The following is a 12,225-nucleotide window of genomic DNA, read 5'->3' as shown; positions in this document are numbered from 1 at the left end:
ATCTGCTCTTGGATCTAAGCAGTGTTTAGCATAAATGGTTCCTGTAAATTACAGGACTTTCTTTGCATACAGTTGCTAAACACTAGCTAAACAGTAATGTACAATCACTAAACACTAACACACACAATGCACTTACACTCACTAAACACTCACACTTACTATAAATTCACACTCACTAGACACACACACTTACTATCCACTCTCACTCACTAAACACTCACACTTACCATACACTCACACTCAATAACACTAAATGCTCACTGAATACTCAATACTCACTAGGCACTCACTATACTGTACACTAAATGCTCACTAAGCATTCATAAAACACTAAACACTCACTAAATACTCACTGTACCCCAAACATTCAGTAAACATTCACTAAACACTCACTTAATCCTAAACATTCATTAAACACTAAACACTCACTAAGCATTCACTAAGCACACACTATACACTAAACATTTGCTAAGTACTCACTATACACTAAACACTCACCAAACCCTAAACACTCATTAAACACTAAATAGCCTACTCACTAAACCCTAAATGCTCATTAAATCCATAAACACTCATTAAACACTAAACAGTCAATGAACATTCACTAATCACTCATTAAACACTCACTAAACACTTACACACTAAACATTCACTAAACACTAATTTTCACAAGACAATCACTAAACATTAACATTCACAAAACATTCACTAATCCCTAAACACTCACTGAACATTTGCTGAATACTTACACACTAAACATTCACTGAATACTTACACACTAAATATTCACTAAACAATAACATTCTCTAAACCCTAAGCACTCACTAAACACACAATAAACATTCAAGAAACCCTAAACATTCACTGAATGCTTACACACTAAGCACTAACGTTCACAAAACATTTACTGAACCCTAAACACTCACTACACATTCACTGAATACTTACACATTAAACATTCACCGAATATTTACACACTAAACATTCACTAAACACTAACATGCATTAAACCTTCACTAAACCCTAAACACTCACTAAACACTTACACACTAAACATCCACTAAACCCTAACACTCACTAAACATTCACTGAATACTTACAAACTAAACATTCATAGACCATTCACTAAAACCTAAACACTCACTAAAATTTCACTGAGTACTTACACACTAAACATTCACTAACATTCACAAAACATTCATTAAACCCTAAATACTCACTAAACATTCACTGAATACTTACACAATAAACATTCACTAAACACTTACTCATAAACATTCACTAAACACTTACTCATAAACATTCACTAAACACTTACTAAACCCTAAACATTCGCTAAACACTTACTCATTAAACATTAATGATAAAAAAATTCACAATTGTGCTAAGCCCCTGTTCAATTTGTGGGTTACCAGACCTTTAAAGATGGCTGCAAAACTTTGCAGCGTTGCCCTGGTGGAAGGCCACCGAACTACATAGTACTGGTATAGAGATCGAAACTCAAGATATATACCCTCTATGTTCCAGGTTGATCTTGTCTGGATCATTCTTGTCATCCCCAGGGTGACAGTAGGGAATCTGGGAATTCCAAAGGTTTCTGGGAAATCCAGAGGCTTCTGGGGCTTACCATGGCTTCAGGACAATCTCCAGTCTATGTAGGCTTTGGATTTCTTGCACAATATCTGTTTATATCAGTAAGAAGGAATCCCATAAGATTATAGAAGATGACTCGTTCAAGTAAATAAACTACTTATGTGTCAGAACAACGACTCTAAGTGATGGTAAACATGATGTTAAAATTATCTAAAACCTTCGGGATTTTCCTTGAAGACATTTTGGAATCCTTCAGTCTCCAGCTCCTGGAAGAACGAGAGAAATGCCATTCACACATGCGGCGAACTCCGAAGTCTTCAGGAACAATCTCTGAGATGCTTCAAATCGTCTGGAAGCCTTCAGAGAGCGCAAGTGTCATATTTGAAAAGCTGGGTATGAGAAAGCGGCAGGTATCCTGCCAGGCTGGGGAAGCGGGCCTGGAGGGGGCCCAAGCCCCTCAAGGATGGGCCCCAAAAGCCCCCAAGGCTCACCAGTCTTTTGAGGGCAGCTTTGAAGGGAAGGGTCCGACCCAGAGGCTGCATCCTCGGAGGAAGGCAGGTATCCTGCCAGGCTGGGGAAGCAGGCCTGGAGAGGGCCCAAGAACTTCAAGTATGAGGCCCAAAAACCCCCAAGGCTCGCCAGTCTCTTGAGGGCAGCTTTGAAGGGAAGGGTCCGACCCAGAGGCTGCTTCCTCGGAGGAAGGCAGGTATCCTGCCAGGCTGGGGAAGCGGGCCTGGAGAGGGCCTAAGAACTTCAAGGATGAGGCCCAAAAGCCCCCAGTGCTCGCCAGTCTTTTGAGGGCAGCTTTGAAGGGAAGGGTCCGACCCAGAGGCTGCTTCCTCGGAGGAAGGCAGGTATCCTGCCAGCTGAGGAAGCAGGCCTGGAGAGGGCCCAAGAACTTCAAGGATGAGACCCAAAAGCCCCCAAGGCTCGCCAGTCTCTTGAGGGCAGCCTTGAAGGGAAGGGTCCGACCCAGAGGCTGCTTCCTTGGAGGAAGGCAGGTATCCTGCCAGGCTGGGGAAGCAGGCCTGGAGAGGGCCCAAGAACTTCAAGGATGAGGCCCAAAAGCCCCCAAGGCTCGCCAGTCTCTTGAGGGCGGCTTTGAAGGGAGGGGTCCGACCCAGAGGCTGCTTCCTTGGAGGAAGGCAGGTATCCTGCCAGGCTGGGGAAGCAGGCCTGGAGAGGGCCTAAGAACTTCAAGGTTGAGGCCCAAAAGCCCCCAAGGCTCGCCAGTCTCTTGAGGGCGGCTTTGAAGGGAGGGGTCCGACCCAGAGGCTGCTTCCTTGGAGGAAGGCAGGTATCCTGCCAGGCTGGGGAAGTGGGCCAGGAGAGGGCCAAAGAACTTCAAGGATGGGCCCTAAAAGCCCCCAAGGGTCGCTAGTCTCTTGAGGGCAGCCTTGAAGGGAAGGGTTACAGTTGCTGGGTGGACTAGTGGGCTGAATTTTGACTGGCCGTTTGTTGATGCTGTTGCGTCGTGCCCCGGGGCGTTGCAGTCTTCAGATCCCATTCAAAGGGTCGGGCTAGAGAATGGGTGTGGGAGGACTCCCGTGGGCAACGGCCATCCTCTAGCAGATCCCGTCGAAAGGACCCGCAAGATGGCAGTCAACAGGAGGCCAGTCAGAATCCTCCACAGTTCTGCTTAACTTGAGGGGGGTTGTTCCTCCTGCTTTGTTTCTTCTTCGTCTGGACTTCCTCCGCTTTTTCCTTCCACTTTCCAGTTCGGCAGAGCAGTTCTTCATCTCTTGGGCCTCTTCTCGAACGAACCCAATTTTCCCTCTTCCGTCGCTGAGTTTTTCCTTCGATGAGACAATTGATTTCGATCGTCCGGCTTTTGAACCTTCGACTGGGCACCTAAATTATCCCTCTGGGCCTCTTTTCTAAGACTTGTCAAGAGCGCCATTTGTTGTTTGAGGAACATGAACTTCTTGGTATTAGGCTCGCGGGCGTCCTTCCAACCCTTTCCTCATCTTCTTTCTCTCCGCTTCATGGGCCTTCACCTTTTCCTCAAGATAGGCGATGTAGACCTCATTCACATTTTTTTCATCTTCCAGTTCGAGTATTTTTCCTTTGTTCTTTTCAAGTTCTGTTTCTTGGCGAGCGAGGAAGCCCTTCAGTTGTTCGATATCCTTTTCTTTCTTAATCATGGAATCCTCCCACTCTTCATTTTTCTTCTTTAGGCATTTGTTATTCGAGGAAAGGTCCTTATTTTTGTTTTCAATTTTCCTTATCATTTCCTGAGCATCAACAAGTGTTTTTCGAAGCTCTTCAAGACAGGACCGCTTTCATTAACTCCTTCTCTAAATCCTCATTCTTTTGGATATGAAATTCTTCTTTCCGAATGGTGTCATCTGTTTCAAAATGGTTTTTCCAGTTTCTGAGAGCAGACTTAATCGTATTGGCCTTTCCATGTAGATGGCTAGTTAGTCCTCCGAAAACACTTTTAACAATATCATGTCCAAGTTTTGAACTCCCTTTATAAACAATAACACTGATCCAAAAAGATTCATAACCAACAATTGTGCACAAACGTTTTTCAATACTGGAAACATGGTACCTTTCCTTCTACTTCTTCAAAAAAAGGGAGAAAAAACAAATTTTCAAAATATGTTTTGAGAAAAGTGTTGAAGTCTTCAGTTCAGGCGAAATAAGATTCCATAGGAAAAGAATTTGTCTCTTGTACATGTTTTTAGAAATGGACTCGGAATCTAGACTCTAAAAATACTGACCAAACCTAAAAATTACTTAACTATTGGTGTCTCTCATTAAATCTGCTTTATAAACCATTGAATAAAATGGTTAAGAGCCTCATATCTATGCATACAAAATGGAATTAATAAAGCAATGGCATTTTACCTTATATAAACGCTTGTATTCACGCTCACTCATCCATATACACACATATACTGTATATATATGTGTGTATGTGTAAAAGGTCATATAGCTGTAGGCTTCTTAGTTGCAATCAAGGGGGGCCATTTAGGAACAGACATATGTATATCATATCACAGTTTATTATTTAGCAATGTCGCATTACATCATTATGGCTAAACTGAGCTAAAAAGACACTTCTTTTTAGCTCAGTTTAGCCTTGATATTGCAATGTGACATTGTTAAATGCCGTCGGCAATAATAAAGTGTGATATGACATAGGTATGTCTTTTCCTGGATGCCCCTTTGATAGAGATTATATATATATATATATATATATATATATATATATATATATATATATATATATATATATATATATATATATATATATATATATATATATTTATTTATTTACAATTTAACCTGGGGAAATGCTTAGCATGACCCAGTTATAGACTCTAAATAAATTATTTCGTTACTTAGCTAGATATTTATATAAAATCTGACTGCTGTTGATTCTGGAAATTGTAAAAAAAAAAAAAAAAACAAGGAAAAAGGGGGAATTTTAACTGAGCTGAGGGTTCTGCTCTCAAGGTAGTTGTAAGTAAACACGTTAGGGTAAGTTTAAGATTACATGTATTTACAGTAAGTGAGCTATCAGAAGATGAAATGAACTAATCAGGCAGGCAAGGCCTGAGAGGTTAATTATAACTGGGAACACTTGATTCACTTGTTGTTGTTTTTGATTAAGCTGGCCTTATTTAGTTGTTTTAGATTTAGCTGGCCTTGTGCCAGCACGGGCTCTTGCTTCTAGGGCAGCCCGTAAGGCCTTATTCACCTGGGCTCAGGTATACATAGCAGAGTGCGGACGGAAACGTAGTGCCCGACCTCCGATTGCCATGACCCGCACTCTGAGCAATTTGTGTTTGTTGACAGTCAAACAAATGGCAATTTTAAGAGTCATAATATACGTACAATGATAAAATATATATCGGCGGAAAGGCCAGGAAACTCTACACATGAATATTTACATGAGATTCTTGCCATGTTAATAAGTGTGATGCTGAACGTGATTGATGCAAAATGAAGAGACATCTGACGTCTTTACAACACTATTTTATGTAATAATTCAAACAAAGGTATTTACATAACACTGCCCTAACAAGGCAAGGTTGATATGGAAATACTGGCACTTAGAAACGAAAATAGGAAGTTTAGTACGAGAATTAAAACAGTGTGACGGAATGGAAGAACCTTTGCAACAGATCACTTTACCTTATAGAAGAGGTGGCTTCAGTGAGGATAATGGCTGTTTAGGAGGGCTAAGGGCTTCACTGGTAAGAATACTAAGGCCCCCTACATGATAGGACCATGTGGTAGGGGCATGGCTCTCTGAAGGAGGTGGGAATGAAAGGGGGAGATGTGTCTCGCTCGTGTCCAGCTTTGTGTCTGCCTCGTTCCATCAGTCAGGGCCTCATCAGACCTCAGTCAGGGATTAGTGTCATTCCCCTATACGCCAGTGCCAGGTGTTCTTTCTCTTAATCTGCATCGCTGGCTCTATTCTGCCTCTGGCCATACTTTTGGTAAAGAAAAAGATGTTTTCCTGTTAATCCACTACGGAACATTTGCTTTCATATCAGCCTGTCCTATGCACCTTCAAAAAATGGGAAAGTGAACAAAAAAGAGGAAAAATGCCTGTTTGTACCCTCAAGCAAGGGATCTAACACAAACACTTACTATACACTCACACTCACTAAACACTCACACTTACTTATACTCACATTCAGTAACACTAAACACTCACTAGGCACTCACTATACACTAAACACTCATAAAACATTAAATATTCACTGTATCCCAAACATTCAGCAAACATTCACTAAACACTTAATCCTAAACATTCATTAAACGTTAAACGTTCACTAAGTGCTCACTATACAGTAAACATTCGCCAAGTACTCACTATTCACTAAACACTCACTAAACATTCACTAAGCACTCACTATACACTAACATTCTCTAAACCCTAAACACTCATTAAACGCTAAATACTCACTAAACCCTAAATGCTCATTAAATCCCTAAACATTCATTAAACACAGTCAATAAACATTCACTAATCACTCATTAAACACTCACTAAACACTTATGCACTAAACATTCACTGAATGCTAGTTTTCACTAGACATTCACTAAACACTCACTAAGCATTCACTGAATACTTACTAAACATTCACTAAACACTAACATTCACAAAACATTCATTAAACCCTAAACACCCACTAAACATTTACTTAATACTTACACACTAAACATTCACTATACACTAACATCCATTAAACATTCACTAAACCCTAAGCACTCACTAAAACCTAAACACTCACTAAACATTCGCTGATTGCTTACACACTAAACATTCACTAAACCCTAAACATTCGCTAATTATTAAGCATTAATGATTAAAAAATTCACAATTGCACCAAGCCCCTATTCAATTTGCGGGTTACCAGACCTTTAAAGATGGCTGCAAGGCTTTGCAGCGCCTGCCTGGTGGAAGACCACTGAACTACGTAGCACTGGTCTGGTATAGAGATCGCAACTCCAGGTATACTCTCCATGCCAAGTCATAGTGCGTCAGTCACGTTGAGACCCATACTTGCTTTTCTATATCATTTGTGTTTCACGTAGGCGCTATGCGTAGCTATAGGTGCATGGTGTTGTCAGTGCACCTCACGCAGTGCACTGTGGGCATTACTTAAAGTTTTTGCAGCGTCCCTTCTTCTTTCCACACTCTCCTAACAGTTGGTTAACAGCGCAACTGTAAGGTTTTGCCCTGTTTCACCTTTAACCTTTTTACTCTCAGTCTACTTTTCAGCACTGAATGGCCTCTTGGGTCCCAGTACTTGACCTTTGGCCAAGATTTTTTTATTCCACAATTCACTTCCTCATTTGCCCTAAGATGTTGTTCTGTTCTCTCTGCTATTAATGACATGAATACCTTGTATGAAATATTTGTTAGAGCTAGTGACATATCTTTTACCGTGGGAGTTCAATTCCCGCGGCCGGCTGATGAAGAGTGAGAGGAATTTATTTCTGGTGATAGAAATTAATTTCTCGCTATAGCCTACTGTGGTTCGGATTCCACAATAAGCTGTAGGTCCCGTTGCTAAGTAACCAATTGGTTCTTAGCCACGTAAAATAAGTCTAATCCTTCGGGCCAGCCCTAGGAGAGCTGTTAATCAGCTCAGTGGTCTGGTAAATCTAGGGTATACTTAACTTTACCGTGGGTTTCGTATTTTCGTTTTTTATTTTTTCCATTCACTTGGCTACTTTTTTTCGTAAACATTTCTATTTTTAAATACATTTTAGAATATTTATACTTTATCTTTCTTTCTTAAACCTTTATACAATTCTGGCATCTTGCCACCTTGCCCAGGTGCTTTCTTCAGACTTCTTAAGCATTTCTTCACTTTTCCTCATATAGTTCGGGCTTCCAGCCTTCAACATTAGTGTGATTCGGTTTTATCCTTGTTTAATCTCTTGGTTCTCTGGGAAACCTAGCGTCAAGCACGCATATTTTCTCATACTCCGGCAGTAATCCTTCATATTTTTCTTTCTCCTCGTTCCGTATTTGCTTTATTCGATTTTTTATTTTATGTTATAAATTTCTTCTCTCCTAACTATTTCATTTAACGAAGGCAATGAAACTACAGAACTATCAAAACAGTTGCATTCGGTTAGCTGAATGATCTCTATTTACATTCGCGTTAGCTACTCGTTTGGCGTTATTTAGTAATCAGAAAATGTTCTTCAAATTCTGAGTTTATAACACCATAGAAAAAGATTGATTTCATTGTTCTATTGATGTGAATCCACGTATTTATTGTCTTTTATAAAATTAAAAGACAACTATCGTGTCAATAAACTGCACCAGTTCGGCACCGCTGCCGAAAGCTGGTGGTACCGTTTTGTTTACAGTTTAGAAGGCAGAGCGTGGCGTAGCTAACCAAAAAAGTGCGAATCCTAGATGTATTCGGAGAAGACCAGTATGAAGTCGAAAACGAGAGTTGTGCAAATATCAAACATTGCGCCCCAAGCCACAAAGGATCAGATGTCGACGCTGTTCGGCTTCTTGGGGAAAATAGAAGACATCAGATTGTATCCTACCATGTAAGTCGAATGTCTCGGGGGCAGCCGATGCCACTGCAACTAGTTAGGCCTATAGGCTACCCACGCCTTGACTTGCGGCGGTAGTAGCCTCATGTATGCTTACATTTGCCCCATGCCTTTTAAGACCTTATTGGTAAATAGTTTCAATAGAGTTGTCAATTCTAAAAGAGGCGAAGAGACTAATTGACGAATTTGTTACGGTTTAGGCCTACCGGTATTCGTTGGTTTCCGACAGAGCATGGTTAGGCGAACCCTCTACACACCCCATTTTGTGTCTAAATAGCTTAATGTGCCTTGGGCCAGCGGGAAATGGGGTTTTGGAGGTAGGGGCAGTGAACAAAATTGAGTGAGCAACGAAGTTCCTCGTTGGACTAATTGGTAGAGTTCTCGGCTAGCACTCTGCTGGGTAATTTTATATATTAGCTCTGCGCCTTTTTTTACCTTTTCAACTGGTTTTTTCTACATTTTAGGGGTTCTAATACTGGCGGTGCATCTTTTTATTGTCGGCCAAATGGAATGTCCCTTCGTCGTGTTTAGTACTGGCCCAGGGGGCGGTTGGGTACCCATACATTAATAAGTTATTGCACTTGCCGGACAGGATATGAACTGTTCGAAACAGACGCACCCGTGCTCTGTCTTGTGAAGATTGCATATGGAAAGCCCTTGTTGGATGGACTTCTGGGGTTAATTACAAGTTAATTAGACTCGAGTGCCAAAAATAAAAGGTAAATTCATAATTAGCAACCAAAAAACTGTAGAAAAAGTCAAGTTATAGTGCTGTCGCCGCTGCGGAGCTACTATATATTTCTACCATTGAATCATGGAAAACAATGAAAATAATGGTAGATCTAAGTAAGTGCTCTGCATCAGGTATTTCCTTGGAAATTGACGTTTTCTTTAGTATTTTGGTTGCTTATTGAGAGTTTACCTTTACTTTTTTGTCATTTGACTGTAATTAATTTGTAAATAACTCAGAAGTTGTACTATGGCCTTCCTGGAATGCTATTGAGCATGCGCAGTGTTACAGGGGAGCTTTTGGTAAAAAGTAGAGTCACTAAGTAACACGGCCTGCTAGGTTAGGTTAGGTTAGGGTATAATAGGTTTCCTTAGCCAGTCCCTTCTTAAACATAGGCTATGGCTCCCTGATGACTTGTGTGTTTGCGGAACCGTTCCATATAGTGTGTGTGGAGCTGTTACTTAGAAATACTGAAAAATGGTAAAACTTCAGGGTAACTCTGCACAGACTGCCATGTTGTTATGGTATGGTTCTGCGTATGTGTAAGTCATTAGGGAGCCCTAGGCTATATTCAAGAAGGGATTGGTTAAGGAAACGTATTATATAAGGAACTATACTAACCTAACCCATTTAACTTAACCTAACATAACAGTGTTACTTAACCAGGGGTGGACCCATCCATTGGAGGAAACTACACTTTTTACCAAAACCTTCCCCATAACACTGTGCATGCGCAATAGCATTCCAGGATGGCCAGCATGCAAAAAGGTATAAGTTCTGATGTTAATTATATGTTAATTACAGTTGATCGCCAAAGTAATGGTAAATTGTTAATAAACAACCACAATATGATATGAAAAGTCAATTTCCAAGGTAATACCCGATGTGGATCAACCTCATAGTAATTCCAAAAAAATTCGTATTTTATCTGCTTACAGAAGCAGAGATTGTAGAAAAACCAAAGGTAATAAAGGGAGAACATAAATAAAGAAAAACATGCCTTAGTGGATACAGACCCATAGAATTTTAAGAAAATCATAAATCTCTGCTTCAGTAAGCAGCTAAACTGCTAATTTTTCCCTTGTTTTTTTACAATCTCTGCTTCTGTAAGCAGATAAATTGCTTATTTTGTAGTTAATATACTTCTCTTTGCAGAGCAGTGAATTTGGGCCCCTAAACTGTAGGATTACTGACATTCCCTTACCTTACTGTGACTTGCCCAAATAGCCTAACCTAACCTAACCGTAGTGGCTTGGTCCTCTTACTTTGCCTAACTTGACTGTAAAGGTACAGCTTCAAGAAAACAAGAATGCTACCACAGCTGGGTTCTTGCTAGTTGCCGACCAGGATATTAAGCCTAGCACCTTTTCTTATGTTTATGTCTTTTGTTTATGTTTTCACATTCATCTTCATGGGCCTGGTACTAACATGGCTCCCAAATTGCCATAAGGGCACAGTAATAGTCTTCAGTTTTGCCACAGCTTCTCATTGTAATAATTAATCGGGCAATTACTTCCAAATTCAACTGTGTGGCAAAATTATGGATGGCGTTAACTAGATTTAACCCTCACAGTCCAGGCTAAATATATATTGAGCATGCCACTAGACTGGGCTAAATATAAGGATGGCCAATTAAAAAAAAAATCCATGGAAAGAGGAAGATTTGCATATGCACATGATATGTGAATAAAATTCTAAAAAAATTTTCTGTATCTTCCAAGGGAAGTTGAAAGTGAATAGCACCAAACCTGTGCGGCCCTTCTCTTGAAAAGATGGTCATAAAAATATGCTAATTTTACCAAGTTATAAGTATTTTTTCTAATATTTTTTTATTTTTGTAAAATTATAATTACAGCTCACATAATATCTTAACCCTTAAACGCCTATTGGACGTATCATACGTCGACTAAAATTGTCTGTTGGGTGCTGAGTGGACGTACCGTACGTCGACTACAAAAAATTCCAACCTTCGGTCAACTTTGACTCAACTGAAATGGTCGAAAAACAAAATTGGAAGCTAAAACTCTTACATTCTAGTAATATTCAATCATGTACCTTCATTTTGCAACAAATTGGAAGTCTCTAGCACAATATTTCGATTTATGGTGAATTTTTGAAAAAGCTTTTTTCTTACGCACGGCGATAACTCAGCCGAAAATTTCATAAATTCTTTCGTCATTTTGTCGTAATTTTGCACTGCTCTATATTAGCCGTTACATAAGTTTTATATATGAAAATGTGCGCAATTTCATGTACAATACAGCAAAATACAACCCATGGTTGTAGCTTTTATCAGTTTGGAAATATTTTCATATAAACCACGATAACTGCCAAAATTTCAACCTTGGTCAACTTTGACACGACCGAAATGGTTAAAAAACGCAATTGTAAGCTAAAACTCATACATTCTAGTAATATTCAATCATTTACCTTCATTTTGCAACCAATTGGAAGTCTCTAGCACAATATTTCGATTTATGGTGAATTTTGAAAAAACTTTTTTCCTTACGTCCAGCGCCAGAAATTCTTTTCGTCACGTTGTCGTAATGTTTGCACTCTTTTATATTAGTCGTTACATAAAGTTTTATATATGGAAATGTGCACAATTTCATGTAGAATACAACAGAAAATAACTCATGGTTGTAGCTTTTATCAGTTTTGAAATATTTTCATATAAATCACGATAACTGCCAAAATTTCAAGCTTCGGTCAACTTTAACTCGACCGAAATGGTAAAAACGCAATTATAAGCTAAAACTCTTACATTCTAGTAATATTCAATCATGTACCTTCATTTTGCAACAAACTGGAAGTCTCTAGCACAATATTTCGATTTATGGTGAATTTCTGAAAAA

The 12,225-nt window shown here is 39.7% G+C and overlaps 2 protein-coding genes across 4 annotated transcripts in view; one reads left to right on the top strand and one right to left on the bottom strand.

Moving 5' to 3' along the window:
* The window catches only part of LOC136848745 (uncharacterized), a 110,301-nt gene extending 104,386 nt beyond the window's left edge, over positions 1 to 5,915 (bottom strand). The window contains exon 1 of the mRNA XM_067121321.1: positions 5,740 to 5,915. The gene's annotated coding sequence lies outside the window, so the exon portion shown is untranslated. The remainder of the gene's footprint in view (positions 1 to 5,739) is intronic.
* Positions 5,916 to 7,944: 2,029 nt separating this feature from the next.
* Srp54 (splicing regulatory protein 54) overlaps positions 7,945 to 12,225 on the top strand; it is a 197,664-nt gene continuing 193,383 nt past the window's right edge. For 2 of the 3 annotated variants that reach the window (XM_067121227.1, XM_067121219.1), the window contains exon 1: positions 7,945 to 8,634. In XM_067121227.1, coding sequence (XP_066977328.1) covers positions 8,492 to 8,634 — 143 coding nt within the window. In that variant the 5' untranslated portion in view covers positions 7,945 to 8,491. The remainder of the gene's footprint in view (positions 8,635 to 12,225) is intronic. The other variant, XM_067121237.1, reaches the window with a different exon arrangement.

This window comes from Macrobrachium rosenbergii, chromosome 2 (assembly GCF_040412425.1).
Source record: "Macrobrachium rosenbergii isolate ZJJX-2024 chromosome 2, ASM4041242v1, whole genome shotgun sequence".
Classification (NCBI taxonomy): Eukaryota; Metazoa; Arthropoda; class Malacostraca; order Decapoda; family Palaemonidae; genus Macrobrachium; species Macrobrachium rosenbergii.
The sequence above is the reverse complement of the archived record's forward strand: the minus strand, read 5'-3'. Positions and strand labels throughout refer to the sequence as shown.